The sequence below is a fragment of the Drosophila albomicans genome, chromosome 3 (genome assembly GCF_009650485.2).
Source record: "Drosophila albomicans strain 15112-1751.03 chromosome 3, ASM965048v2, whole genome shotgun sequence".
NCBI lineage: Eukaryota > Metazoa > Arthropoda > Insecta > Diptera > Drosophilidae > Drosophila > Drosophila albomicans.
Window position 1 is genome coordinate 54,120,643 of NC_047629.2, and position 15,515 is coordinate 54,136,157.

The following is a 15,515-nucleotide window of genomic DNA, read 5'->3' on the forward strand; positions in this document are numbered from 1 at the left end:
TTAGTTCAGCTAGGAACTAATTACAACTACTATAACTATATTGTTTTGTTGTCAAAAGATCACTACGTTTACGAAATCACTTCTAGTAGAATTCTCTAAATAACTTTGATGCCACAATTACGATTGTCCAACGACAAGTAATGCGGCATCGACTAAATCAAATACTTTGTGTTTGGATATCGGTAGAGGTTTAGGTCGAGCGTTTAGAGTTTTAGATATGTTAGGATAAAGATAGAGCTAAAAGTAAAAGTAAGTAGAAAGCTGCTTGCGCCTGGCCTGATTGAAGAGTTGTAGAATGATTTTGCTGGCATTTTGTTTGGTTTGTTTAGTTGCGAAATTAAGATATGGATGTGAGAAGCAGAGGGAGAATCTTACAAAACTTTGGTTAGCCCTAAAATTAGTTAAAAACTTAACTTAGATATCCCTGTGCTTAGAAGAGTTTTATTAAAACTAATTTAAATTAAATTAGCATAACGTGAGACATCTTTTCGACATCTTTGCTCACTTCTCATGTCCACCAGCGAACTCAGCCTGGAACTCGCGTATGCTCACATATGTGCCCGTCACGAAGCCCACAATTCCGAACAGTATCAGGCCCGAGTTCTTCCACAGTCGCCACTTGAAGGTGCCATAGCCAGGCTCCTCATAATACACAGCCAGCTCAATTATCGAGGGCACAATCATGCCCAGAGTGCTGAGGCAAACGGCGCCAATGAGGGAGATGAATGGACCCAAATTGGGCAGCGCAACAGCGATGGCACAGCAAAGCACCTAGGAAAATAATTATTTAGTATATAACAAATAAATAAAGCATTCAAGACTTACCACAAGTGAGACACGAAGTGCATACTCGCTGATGTTTTGGCGCGCAGCGGAAATCTTGCTCTCAATGCCCTTCCACAGAATGCTGACGGGCACATAGAACTGCAGCGTGAAGGTAAAGAATATGGCAATGGCAATCATCAGCTTGACAGACTGAGCCAATCTGGAAGAAGTTAAAGATACTTATAATCAACTGAATACATCGATTAAGATGCCAACTCACTTGTCTTCCTTTGGCAGATTCAGCGTAATGCTGGCCTCGGTTTCGCTCCCATACTTCAGATAGCCAAAGAAGCCAACAAGAGTGTACAGACCAATGACCAGACCCATGCCGAAGTTGAGCACCGATGGGCAACCAATGAAGTGAGTGGGGTTCTTCATGTCGTTCTCCAGGGACATAACTACACCGATGCCTTCCAGAGCAAAGATGACGGTGCCGAAGAAGAGCGGCCATTGTGTTGGCTTCACAATGCCTTCGCGTTCAGCGGGCGCTGGCAGATCGGAGAACATGTAGACAAACGTGATGACAATGCCGACAAACATCAGAATGTTGGCGATCATCGAGAAGGGCGTCAGAAACTTGAGATTGCGCACCAGACACATGAAGACCAGCGGAGCTGAGACAATGACAATCCACAGGCGAACGCTCAATTGTGTCTCCAAATAGACATCGACAACTTGCTGCAGATTGGTGGCCACAAACACCAGATAGATGCAACAGCAACCGAGCAGATCGAACACCAGAAACGTATTCACCATAAAGCGTATGAAGCGGGACCAGCGATTCAATGCCGGCGGACCATCGAGGAAAGCCTGTTCAGCGACATCGGCGAATCCCATCATGGGAATCTTGCGACGACGGCACAGAATATGCGCACACTTCACCAAGATGTGGACACAATAAGTGCAGAGAGCGCCAACGGCGAAAGTGGCAATCAAACCGAACCAGAGACCGGCATTGGCAAAGGCCATGGGCATGGCCAGAATGCCGGAGCCCAGCGAACCTTTGAGCAGATGCACAAATGTTTCCATATCGCTGCAAATCGAGATCAATATTGCACAAGTGCATGAACAATAATTAGACACGTCGAATGTGGACAATTATTATATTATATCTATAATAGGTTAAAAGAAAACCAGTCTGGCTGCCAAAATAAAAACGAAAACTTAAGTTGCATCCAAAATATTTACGAAAAATAAGAGAATTCATTTAGCTATCTTATTTGTTGTTGCCTCATTGAGCGAGAGTAATGCCAACAATACTTAATATAAGCTACACACACCTACAAACACACAGACGTCACACAATCGTGTGATGCTTAGCTTAATTCCAGCTTCTAATTGTCTGGTAATTGTTTTGTGAATAAATTCTGAAGAGTGAATCAATTATTTGTAGTTTCAGCATATTTAGCAGCCAATTAGCTGCTTTGTTGTTTAGTGTACATTTATGGCGCTAGCCCTCTCTCAAACTATTCTCTCTTGTTACACATTTTTGCACTGCCAACGAATCGTGCAACGAAATTTCGACATTTGTTTTGGGTTTTTCTTTTCATACCTAATTCTATTTATTTTTTTCTCTGTCTATTTGCGAATTTACTTTATTTTTAGTGTGGAAGCTTTTTCATTTAAAGTCCAAGGACAATGTCAATAAAATTGCAATTTGCATTTCCGATCTTTCTGTTCTGTTTCGTTCTGTCTGTCTATTTTTTCCTTTTCATTTAGATTACAAAAGGCAATCGCGGCGAGAAATCAAAGTCTAGGCAAAAGTTCAATGACGTTAATTAATTAGTTAGTCATTGATTTATCTTAATCACATGCGGTGCGCACAATAATATCAGCTGTTTATATAAGCGAATCAATCGAGTATACGACGTGTTGACATAGGCAAAGAAATAATATGAAAATAGATGATCTATATTTGGAGAACGATCTTACAATGAATAGGTCAACTTTCAGAAGTAAAATATCCTTCACCAAATAATATTTAAGCTTAAGCGGATGAAAATATCCTTCAGTATTTTACTTACGAAGTTGGATGCACCACTTTGCGATGCTCGAAGGGATTGTAGGTGCCATCCTCGCCATCGTCGCCGCCTTTTTTGCGCGTCAGCACCAGGGGAAGAGTCGAGCCAGCCGCCTGCTGGACAGGCACATCGGCCATGTCGGAGCGTATGAATCTATCCGAAGATGAATACATTTCAAACATTGTAGTCGAGGACTCATTATCGATATTCTTGTACATTGTTGCATCAACACCGAGTGCACCAACACACACACACACAGACTCAAATTTTAATTGTAAATTATATTTGAACGAGCGAATAGCAAACGTTTTTCTATGGCATCGAACACTAAAATGAATTGAACACTCACTTGGGTTGCCCAATGTTCGCATTATTCCTGCTGCCGTTTTTCTTCTCGCTATCGTAGACCGTCACAACCGTCGGAATTTTCTGCAAGAAAAACACATATACGAGTATAAGCAAAAGAGAGATCGGATTGAGAATATGTATGCAATGAATTAAAGATTGCAGAGTGCAGTCGACAAAAGCTAAAGAGCGAATGCTTATGTAAACCGCATTGAGGGACTATCAACTGATGCTGAGAGCGAGCCAAGAATTGATTTACGTAGTTTTTTCTTTATTTTTGTTTTTTTTTTGTGTGGTTGTCAGCAAGATAAATGCAGTTTATGGTTACTTGTTTGCTGGATTTGCAAATGATTTCTCTGACCTTGACAATGCTTATGCGCAATGTCAAATATTTTGTTGGTCTGCAGCAATTGCAGCAAGTTGAGCTGGTAAACAAAACGCCCGACAATGCAGCGTATAGCGAAATTTTTTGGCAACACGCGTCGTATGCGCAATATTCAAGTTCAATAGTCAAATTGTTATGCGGAAGAAGAACACAGAACACAACACACACTATCACACACTTAATCACCCACGCAGTCGACAAGATCACGTTGTTTCTCAGCCCATTCTTTTCTTTTTTTTTTCTTTTCTTTGAGTCGCACCTGCTGATCCAAACTAGACGCACTCAATGACGTTGTCATCACAGCGGAACCGCTCGATGGCGCCGGCGGTGGTCCGCCTCGTTTCAGCGACATTTTCAACCTATGACGACTGAGTGCAGCACTCGATAGTCGTGTTTCCCTTGCCCTAGAGCCAAGACTGCTCAGCTCGTGATCCTGCTGCTGCGGCTGCTGCTGACGCGGCGGCAATGGCGGTTTTCCGGCTGTGGCGTTCAGCTTGATGGCGTTGCACTGCACTGTGTGTCGTGTTTGAAATTGTGATCGCAATCGAGATCGAGCTAAATGTCAAATTCGTGTGTTCGAGCGACATGCGCGACGTTTACACGTTCAATTCACGTTCCAGAGAGAGGGAAAGAGACCAGCAATGTAAAATCTATTCGCGTTCACGGCCAATGTCGTCCGTTTATATGCACATTTGTGGCCAAAATGAAAAGCGACAGGCCGCAGCAGCCAGCAGCCAGCAGAATGAGACACTGCTGCGACGTGGCGCACTCAGAGAGTTGTCTATGATCTCTTGCAAATAGCTGCAAATAAATAGTGGGACACACGGCTGAGCAACAGCAACAACAATCACAACAACAACAACGACTGCATTAACGCTAGGGGCTCTGGCAATTGAGCAACAAGCAGTTTGTGACGGGATTTGATCGCAAACGAGGTTTTTTTTGTCGGTTTTCGGCTTCTATAGGTGTAGCCAGAGATACATTCATTGGGGGTGCAGCAGCAGCTAGTCGTAGCTAGATCGAGATTCTCGATGTCGTCATCGGTTTGCTTGCTGCCCGTTGCCTTCTATTGTTTCCTACACATTGTATCAGAACACACGTGCCCCAGCGAGCGTGTGGAAAAGAGAGATACAGAAAGAGAGAGAGAGAGAGAGAGCAGCTGCAAGCGTTGGAGGGGTAAGGGGAAACGTGAGTCGCAGCGAGGTGGCTATTAAAAAACAAAAAAAGCACAATCCGTATTGTGAGTGCTCCCACATATAAATTGATCAAAATCAGTGCGACGCCGCACAGCAAGCGACATGATCCGAGCAACGCGACTAAAGCAAGTGCGACGTAAATAAAATTAATGAGGAAGCTGTAAATTTGCGCAAAAAATGTGCGAAAAATATTTACGACTGCAGCCATGGCCAAAAATTGTGCCCTCTTGTAGTAATTTTATGTTTATTTTGGTTTGTCCAAATTGAATCAACTGCCCAAAAAGAGACATCAAAATATTCATATTTGACAGCGATTTGAGTTTATTAAAAAATTGCAGCATAAATTTACTAATTAAAGCAAACGCCAAAAATTTGTACATTTTATTTATTTACGCGCGGCAATTTATCCCGCGCAAGCGACAACGGTGCGTATGCTTGTTGTGTGTCGGAATGCGGCTGGCGCCATCTATGGGCCTGCGCAGGAAACTATTGCAACAGCGCCACACGTAACAGCGGCGTGTCACAAGCACCTGCGCGGCGAATTCGCCTAGCGAGCTGATTCAACGAGTTTGCGCGGCGAATTCAAAGCGACATCCATCAGATGTTTGAATTTTAAATTAATTGTGTTTGACAACAATGCAATTTAAGCGACAACTATTAATTATATTTGATGTAATGTATTTTATTACGTGAATATTTTCAAATTTTGAGAAGTTCGTAACACAGATGTTGAAATTTTAAGCGACAACTATAAATTATAATTTATCTAATTATGTAAATATTGTTAAATTTTGAGAAGTTCGTAAGACAAGCTGAAATGCAATTGGAAACTATTTTTGTACACAACTGTTGATCAGTTTGAGAAGCAATAAATCGCTACAACTTTCGCGGTGAATTCAGATGTTTGAGACAAAAGACAACTATTAATTATAAATTGTGTAATAACATATTACGTAAATATTTGTAAGCTTTAAGATATGAAATTGTAAAACTATTGTTCACGCCCAGCTGTTGATGAGCTTGAGAGGCAATAAATCGCAACAACTTTTGCGGCGAATTCTAAACGATATCCGTTAGATGTTTGAATTTTAGTTTAATTGTGTTAAAATATACAATAATTTATGTAATATAATTTATTACATAAATATTTATAGATTTTGAGAAGTACGTAACACAAGTTGAAATGCAATTGAAACTATTATTGATCAGATGTTTGAATTTTACTTTAATGTATTTGCAAATAATGTAATTTAAGCGACAACTATTAATTATAATTAATTACGCAAATAATTTTAAGCTTGGAGAAATGCAATTGAAAAACTATTGTTCACGCCCAGCTTTTGATGAGTTTGAGAGGCAATAAATCGCAAACAACTTTCGCATATGCCAAACGACAACTTGACAGTTTCACGCTTCAGTAAGCAGTGTAGTAAGCGAAATTGGAAATGGGTTAAATATACCCCGTGAAGTGCAGGGTATATCAGCTGCTGCTAAAAATAGTTAAACGCTATTTCTAACTAAAAATAAAAATAGTTTTGTTTACATGTAATTGGGCAGCTGTGCCGTGCAAAAAGCTGAGCTGCACTTTGGCGCCAAATAATGCAATTGTCATACTCGTATTTATAAACGTCACATTCCGTCAGTCAATCATTTCGTGTTCTGTCGCGTGCAATAATTCTAAAGTCGGAAACTTCATGCACAGTGTAACAATTACGAAATTCATTTAACTGCGTTTGCGTTTTTCGTTGCGCTTCTCGTGTCGAGTTGAGTTTGCAGAGCGAGGGAAGTGGAATTTGTACTCGAATTCAAATGGCGGCAACAGCTACGCAAATAGCGCAAGCACAGCAAAGTGCATAGCCAACAGAAAACAGAAAAAAACAAAGTATAGAAAAAAAGAGAAACATGTGCGAAGAAGAACAAAAGCACAACAGAACAAAATGCAACCTGGAAGCGAACGAATTGCAAACTGCATTTGCTCCCCTAAAGAGCGTTCAGCTCTCAACACGTGTCATTGGCGCAGTTCAAGTTCAATATGGCGGCAAGTTCCGTTAGCTGCGAGTTGCGAGCTGCAGCAATGTTGCCCCATTGATAACAGAGATAAGCAGATAAATTCACTATGAACACAAGCGATGAGATGGCAAAAGTGTTTTAGGTCGCAAATATTTGTATAAATGCTTTTGCAAAAATGATTTAATCGAATGCCGAGATAGCGATGTCATTTAATTTTTGTTGTAATAGATAGCTAGGGGAGAGAGAAAAGACAACTCAATTGCATAAACATGCGAAAAGAACGTCAGAAAAAAAGGGGTGACTACACGCTTAAGTGTCGATTACATAAGACAAAATACAGTGTAAAATAATTCATGACAAATGTTCAACCATAACTTATTCTTGTATTGGATTATAATAATTATAAATAGCATATTTCCTTATCAGCTCACATGCGCTGATTCAGCACAGAAATAAATATAATTAGCGATAGCAATCATTATGGAAATTTCTAGATAAAATTTGCAAATTCACGAAACTCACATCAATCAATGGGTATTCCATTTGTTTATAATTTTTCAAGTATTTCCCACTCATCGATAACATCGGTAATTTCTAGGAGCCAGCGATAAGAAGCCCGTAGAGTTTAAAACTCAAGCTGAAATCTCGGCACAATCTCGAAACGTGTTATTACAAATTGTGCGCAAATAATGAGTAATTAGAAATGTAAAGAGAGTATTAAGTATTAATTCCCTTGCATGCAATGACGAAATCACAAACAGCAAATAGAACTCTCAATCCTAGGACAATGACTAAGCCACATTCGCAGGCGTACGAGAGGCGGCATCGAACATGCATTCATGTACATTGCGATATTTCTAATTAAAACTGTCAACTTGGCTCAATAGCTGCATGCCATTGAACTTACATAAGCAACAGAACAGAACCGAACAGAGCAATGAAATCGAAATCGAAAACGAAACGAAAACGAAACAAATGCAAACAATTTGTAGTGGAAAGTTTTTAACAAAACTGGCTAAAATGCTGGCGACGAGAAATGTGCATCACGTGGCTCCCCCACCCCTTCTTCATGCCCCTTCTCCCTTTGCGGTCTGTTGCATTTCTAGCGAAATAAAAACAAGTAAGAAAGCTACAGTCGAGTGTGCTCCAGTCGTAACCAGGAATCATAACTACTATAGTAATTATTGTATACACCAAAATTCGCAACTCTAGCTTTAAAATTAGGCTTGTTATTAGATTTTTTTGATTTGCGGGGGCGGAAGTGGGCGTGGCAAAAATTTGAGACAAACTTGATCTGCGTGCAAACATAACAAATGCTGTCAAACAAAAATTATAGCTCTATCTCTTATAGTCTCTGAGATCCAGTGTTTCATACGGACAGACGGACAGACACACAGACGGACAGACGGACATGGCTATATAGTCTCGGCTGTTGACGCTGATCAAGAATATATATACTTTATAGGGTCGGAGATGACTCCTTCTGCCTGTTACATACATTTCCTGCCGGCACAAAGTTATAATACCCTTCTACCATATGGGTAGCGGGTATAAAAACTGTCAGAAATCAGTCAATGCAAACACCTAGCTACGATTTATAGCTGTGGCTTTTTCACCCTCTTTTTGCAGTGTGCCAAATGTCATATGCATTTGGGGCACCTTCGAAATGCATAAAAATATGTTATGTTAGATAAGATACGAGTGTTTGAGAAGGGGCTCTACAATTTCTAGATACCGATGGAAACGGGTGTCAATCGAATTGCAATTTAATACATAACGAACTGCAGGAATTAATGTTCCTCAAATATAAACATCTGCGAAACTAGAGACTATGTAATGAGGTAGAGACTTATTACCCGATGCCTGAACATAATGTGTGACTCTGCAGTCGAGTTTCAAGTGCACAGCGGCTGATGCAATTCAATAGAAGTAAATACGAGTGCGAGAGCTAGTTAGAGAGAGAGAGAGAGAGAGAGAGAGAGCTAGCAAGTCGAGTTATTACGTTGCAAGTGCTGAGAATCTGGACACGCTTTTAGAGCGCGACTTCTGGGCATGGAAAATTCCCAAATGTAATCGAATGTTTTATTGTGCCAGTTTATAGAAACGCAACGCAGCAAATTCATCAACGGCGCTTGCGCAGCAGACAGACTGACAAATCGTCGACAGTTGAATATTTTCAAGTCAAAGTACAATTTTTTAGCCACGAAATTGTAGTTCTCAAATTGAAACCCTGAAAAACGCTGACGCAGTAGGTAGTCGAAGAAGTCAGCTAAGTCAGCTATAGACGATTTGCTGAATGCCCTACTTCGTCCCCTGCCCGATAAAACTCGACTCGACTCGAATCGCAGCCAGGCAAACATAAAAGTGCAAGGCGTTCGCTCGCACAGGCGACGCGAGTGGAAAATTCCACTAAGAGACAGAGAAGAGCAAAGCAAACAGCAAACATTAGAGACAACAACATTAGGGCTAGGTGTCTAGGAGTATCTAACAGTCGGTGAGGGTGGTTTATAGCTATGTTACTCATAACAACAACACACGAAACAGAAACAGAAACAGGAGCAAGCGGACCACAAAAAACATCCCCGAAATTAGGCTTCAGTTTTCGGGACTAATTTGTTATCATTTCAAACAAACTGATTTGCATAGACTAATATTAATATATGCGAAAGGCGATCAATCAATAGGAAAGGGTTAAGAACTCATGGTTGCTAATGACAATTAATGCACAGCTTTATATCATATGACCTAGTCAGCAATAGAAGCAAAGCCGAGTCATGGCTTTACCTGGGAATAAGAGTCATGCTCTAGAAATTTATCATTGCAAAAACGAAGTTGATAAGCGCAAAGCTATCTGATTAGATCTGAGACTCTCATCAGACATCAGAATGTTTGTCGACAAATCGATGTGAAGGTGGGTCACAAAAAAACAAGGAATTCCCAATGTTTGCGCTCGAGCCTAGACCTAGAGCGGAAAACTGGGAGAGTGGGAGAGAGAGCTAAGAGTACTTACGGTATATTCCGCCGGTGCTAGCGGCGTGCGTGAGTCGCTTTTGTGAAAACTCATTTTCACGAGCAGCGATTATCCTGGGGCGTGTGGGGCGTGTGTTATCCTGTCGGCAATGGCAACTGGAGCGCGTTTAACGTATATCGTAAACTCTCGGTAAACGCGTTGCGACACGTTTTCCAGCAACTTCCAAACACTTGTTACAATAATATAAATAGAATTTGAATGAGGAAATTTAGTGCAAACTATTGAGACTCGATATTTAATTTTTTTTATTAATTTTGGATAAAGATAAAATGCAATATTACTAATGCAATTCTCAAGAACTTGCGACCGCTCTGGCTTTGAAAAATATGCAACGATTTTGCGTTGCCTTTTGCCTTTTCTTTGTGCCGAAAGAAATGAATTAAAAACGTCGCCAAGACGTTGCAAAAGAAAATTTTCAAAGTTCTGACAACCGCACGGTTTGACAAACAGAACAAGAATGCCAACCTTTGCACAAAAACGAGCGAGTAAAACCCCCCGATTTGACGATTTTACGATTTCACGGGCAACGGCAAGCCCAGAGAGAAAGAAAGAAAGAGAGCGAACTGGAGAGAGAGCGAGAGAGACACAATTGTTTGAAAGAGAGCGCACTCCGTTGAAGTGGAGAGTGCATTCAATATTTTCAACGTCTGGTTCCGCTTCTGATAATGAAAAGTGCAAAACTTCCAGCGAAAAGGAAACTTGCTCGGCCCTCATATGGCTCAAACAGAGGCTATCACCCGATATTGCCTATTGCAAATCAGTTCCGTTGCAATTGCACTTAATAAGGCATATGCGTCACAAGCCACCAAGATTCCCAGAGAGCGACAGAGAGAGAGAGAGAGAGTGCACCTTCTACTATTCAATACAATACAATAGAAAAGTATGTAGTATATAAAAGTTAGTTTTTAAATAGTCTGGCATGAATCAGTTATGCCCAATAAATCCATCGATGCTAATTACACGATAATATGAACTGCTTGACACCCTATTTATAATACACATTAATAAATTACAATCTTAATTCCCTTTGCTGACAGCTAAATGAACAAAGATTACCGCTTAGTGTCTAGATCTAAGTAAATAGTTATCAATTAACTTCTAGTACTGTGATATAATACACCCCTCAATCCTCAGACTTTCCTACAGGGTATATCGATAAGACACACGAATTACGTGGAAAACTCAATACAATATGCATGGCAAATAATACTCTAATTAATTAGCGATGCCATTAGATAAGAAAGAGCCCAAATGGCATATACCATAAATAAATAATAATAATAACATCGTCGCACGCTCTAAAAAGGGGGCAGCTCACCATCCGATGCCAATTTCAACTGCGCAAAACTCTCGGCTGCCGCCGCGTCATGAAGTTGCAGTCTCCGTCTCCGCTCCGATTTTCCGCTTTCCAATAAACGTGACGGGTCGAAACAGAGAACAGTGAACGGCGAACGGCAAACGGCGAACAGAGACATATATTATTATAGTCAGTCAGCTCACTCAATTGGGCGGCAATTGAATTGTGTGACGTTTACCCCAAACAAATTACGAACAATTGATAGCCAAAAATATGAAACGCAACTCAAGGGCCAATTCAGACACCAAAGACACACGACAAGAAAGTATATAAATATATATATACTCTATATATATATGAGAAACAACTGCAAATTTAAATCAATTTATGTTTCTTTGCGGCGCATTTATTCATGTGAAACTCGAAACGTGCCAAGTTACCCGACAACGCTGCAAAAATCGAACCAATACAGATCTCGTCTAACTCAACCAGTGCGAAGCGGTTCGATTTGAGCATATGGAAATTTTTAAGATTTTTCGCTAAGTAGAAATCAATTGAATATGGCGAAATTGTTTAAACTTGACCGAGTTTATGTCTCAATTTATAACTAATCACTGCGAGAGCAGATTAGATGAAGACGACATTGATTTCAGCTCAATAATTGTCTTTGTAACTATTAATGGATTATAAATTGATTTAATTCAATTAAATAATGTTGCCTTTTTTATTGTACGCAGCGTGAATTGCAAGAAATGTTTAAATTTCCGTTAAGCATTTGCATCGATATGCAAACAAAAAGCGTTGCATACTTTTGTGCGGCGACGCACGATAGCGCCATCTATCGGCAGCTGTCGGCGAACGTAACTAACGTAACTAGCGACAAACGCAGTGAACGATACTCTGAGTCACTTGACGAAATCTAGCAGCGCGACATATTGGCTGGATATTGCGCATACGCCCCCATTATTTTTGTAACATATTTAAAGCACTTAATTTATGTGACCTTTGCACTGAGATCAGCAAATGCAACTATTTAACTAATTGAAAACTAAAAACATTCACACACTAGAATAACAAATCAAAATCAAATCGTACTTGAATGCTAATTCAGTGCAATCTCCGAGCATCTCAACATGCTGCTGGCACGCAAATTAGTTGTAAGTTGAACCGAATTTAAGTAAAATTTGCATACTGAACAGGCACAAACGAGTATAAATGCATTCTAAATTTAGGCCGACAACCGGTTACGATCATTTATCACACTCATTTAAAAGATGAGAAAGAAATTTCACAAAAAATAAAAACAGGCGTCGCACTCGTAACATGAATATTGAGAAACAGGAGAGATGCAAACAATATGGCATAACAAAAACAACTCAAGTACCGGATACGCAACAACTAGTTGCGGCAGTCATAACATATTATGTATGCAAGGCACATTCGCGAGAGAAGTGTTAACTGAATACGCAGTAAGGACGGAGCACAATATGTGAAACTCATTTCCATAACTTGATGACGTTCGAGGGAATCACACACAAAAAAACCCAAATTAAGCGATTTTAATGGGTTAAATCCGTAAACTGTGTTGAACTTGAATAGCATATTTAGAATGCACAGCAGACGAGTCGTAGATCGCGCACAGTTCATTGTACAGCAAGTAGTTAAAACACTGTTTGCATCCTTCGCATCACTTTTTACTCACCTCACTGTTAAATGTCATTTTAATGTTAATTGATATGCAGCATAAGCATCTGTGCTTTGAGTTTAAACACTTTTGAAGAACTGTTATTCAACAAATACTTTCACTTCAAGTTTTTAGACGTTGACCATGGCCATCATCCGAAGTACAAGCTGCCTTGAGTTTCAATGTTGCGGCTTACTTCGTTTGTCTTGTCATGAAGCAATTTTGCAATCTTTGCCGATAACTGAAGATCTCAGGCACCGTTTGTTATTCAATTTCGGGCCAGACGATCGAAAATATAACCACATGGGCCATATGTTTATTTAATTAAAAATCTATATAGGTTCTTATCTTTTATCCAGATTTAAAAATAGTTAGACAAAATAAATGGGTGGTGATTCATGATGCTGAATCACGGTTATAAAGATTGTGATTAATAAACATAATCTTAGCACATTCTCAACATTCGATTGTTGATTGATTGTGAAACAAGTTTTATTGATACATTTAAGTAGAATTTAATCTACGGAAACTGCACGTGAACTGATTTGCCTAATTGCCGCCTGCCCGCAGGTCAAGTTTATGAGAAGCACAACAAATAATTGCGGCTGTATCACGTCACGACAACGGCTTTATATCTGAGATCGCGACGAGTGTTTGTTCAACAAGGCATGGCCACAATCTTCAGTTCATACCAAATTGGCAATTACATTGTACTCTACCTTTATTGGAGTCATAACGCTAATCCGTTTAATGCACTCGGCACAGCGTGGCTGTTGGGTAACCAGACAATATTCCTACTGTCGGACTTCTGTCATTGTCGAGCATCTCATGAGCTGTCATTAAGCAATTCACCAGTTGCGAATTGATAAGAGAACTCACTGAAATGTCGCTGGCAATGTTTACTATTATTAAATAATATTCGTCGTCCCAGACGAATGATATACGAACTTGTTCCCTACATGCAAATTATGTCAGCAGTTGAGATAGATTTAATAGAACTCACAGGAATTCACAACTATGATAATATTAACATCATTGATTTACGTTGCCCTAATGATAATTTAATGACTGGGAAATCGCCACACGATAGTGAACATTTCGATTACCACTCGCAATCAGAATTTATACAGATATAGCTTTAATGATTGATCCATAAATATACACTTATGTCCCGCACAATCAAACAGTTTATAGGACAACTGATAACAGCTAAGCACTTTTTGTATTATTGTGTATTAAGAACTTACTGTTCCATTATCTGGAATGGTATTTGCACCATTAATCGCGATGACCGTCATTATGGTTTATGCCTTCTCCACTTTAAATCGATTAATGAAATTATATTAAGTATACGTAAGCGGTTGTGCGCCAAGAACTGACGACTGTCGACTGCTTTTCAAGCGGTTGGCGCACAATGAATAAAAGCACAAATCTTACAATACAATTGTGTTTAAAACACACACGGTTAATACAATCTGATCAGCAACTTCACTCAAAACCCGCTCACTTGTTGAGTGAACTATATTTGCACAGGCTGCGTTCGCCGATTCAAAATTCGAATGGATTTTCTACTCAAAACAGAAACTGAGATCACTTCGACATACACTTAAAGTGCCTGACAATGAATGACGCTTAGCATTAACATTAACATTAACATTGAAAAATCCGCCTGCTAGCCAAATGCTGTTTGTATACTCGTTCTTGTCTGGTTGGGCATGTTTTTTTCGGCCTGCTTTTATTGCAATAGTTTTAGCGCATATTTGAGACGCAGACAGCAAAACGTGAGAAATAGACTCACAAAATACGAGACAAATTGTGCAGGTAACTCAGTTGAGACTGATAAAATGGAGACTACGATTAAACATTGTTTTCACTGCTTATCAGCAGTGTTAAGGGAAACCAGCCACCACTAAGAATATCACTCAGAATAGAGTTTTTTTCTTTTACATACAATTAATTCAATTGGTATGCGGCTGTAAAGATTAGGCCAAAATTAACTGTTGTAATCGGTGCGAAGAGTGTAAGGCACCAAAGAATGTGTTTTATTGCCAGATGTATTTCTAATTGAGGTTCAGCGATTGAGTGAGTTTTAACGCAATCGTTGAACTGGAAATATTTCTATTTTAATTTATGAGCAACACTCATTGTTTGTAATTGTTTTGACACATGCTAAATAACTTCCTTAATCAACTTATATTTCAATATAAGTCAGGTATATTTTATGCTTAGAATTCTATTTTAAAATGCTAAGAATTCTTTAAAGAGTTGAGCACTTTCAAATAATTAAATTCTAAAAATGTAGAGATGCTTTATTTATATATTTATATTTTAATTATATTTTAATTTATGAGCAACACTCATTGTTTGTCATTGTTTTGCCACATGCTAAATAACTTCCTTAATCAACTTATATTTCAATATAAGTCGGAATAGAATTCTATCTTAAATTGCTAAGAATTCTTTAAAGAGTTGAGCACTATCAAATATTTTAATTCTAAAAATGTAGAGATGCTTTATTTAGTAGATCAAGCAAATGCTTTAAAACAATTCTGCTCTCAATTCACACTTCCTTTTATGTTAATTTGGGAGCGCGTTCGCAGTGAATAAATCAAACAGCTGCCGAGGAGCATCACCCAGATTTTACAGTTTACCATAACAAACATTTTATGCGCAATTTTTTATTTAGTTTTTATTTCTATTAAATATATAGTACGTCAAATA

General features: G+C 39.2%; 1 protein-coding gene across 3 annotated transcripts; it reads right to left on the reverse strand.

The window, feature by feature from the left end:
- Positions 1-309: 309 nt before the first annotated feature.
- LOC117568196 (proton-coupled amino acid transporter-like protein CG1139) lies at positions 310-14,185 on the reverse strand. Of its 3 annotated transcripts, none has more exons than XM_034248660.2 (6): positions 14,042-14,185; positions 3,196-3,275; positions 2,850-2,999; positions 1,046-1,858; positions 826-985; positions 310-771 (listed from the first exon to the last, which is right to left on the reverse strand). In XM_034248660.2, exons 1-6 carry the CDS (start codon positions 14,090-14,092, stop codon positions 502-504), a joined length of 1,524 nt encoding a protein of 507 aa, XP_034104551.1. In that variant the 5' UTR covers positions 14,093-14,185; the 3' UTR covers positions 310-501. The 3 variants fall into 3 exon arrangements, with proteins under 3 accessions (XP_034104551.1, XP_034104549.1, XP_034104552.1); XM_034248658.2 differs by lacking the exon at positions 14,042-14,185 and adding an exon at positions 9,793-10,271; XM_034248661.2 differs by lacking the exon at positions 14,042-14,185 and adding an exon at positions 3,836-3,975.
- Between the last annotated feature and the right edge of the window lie 1,330 nt (positions 14,186-15,515).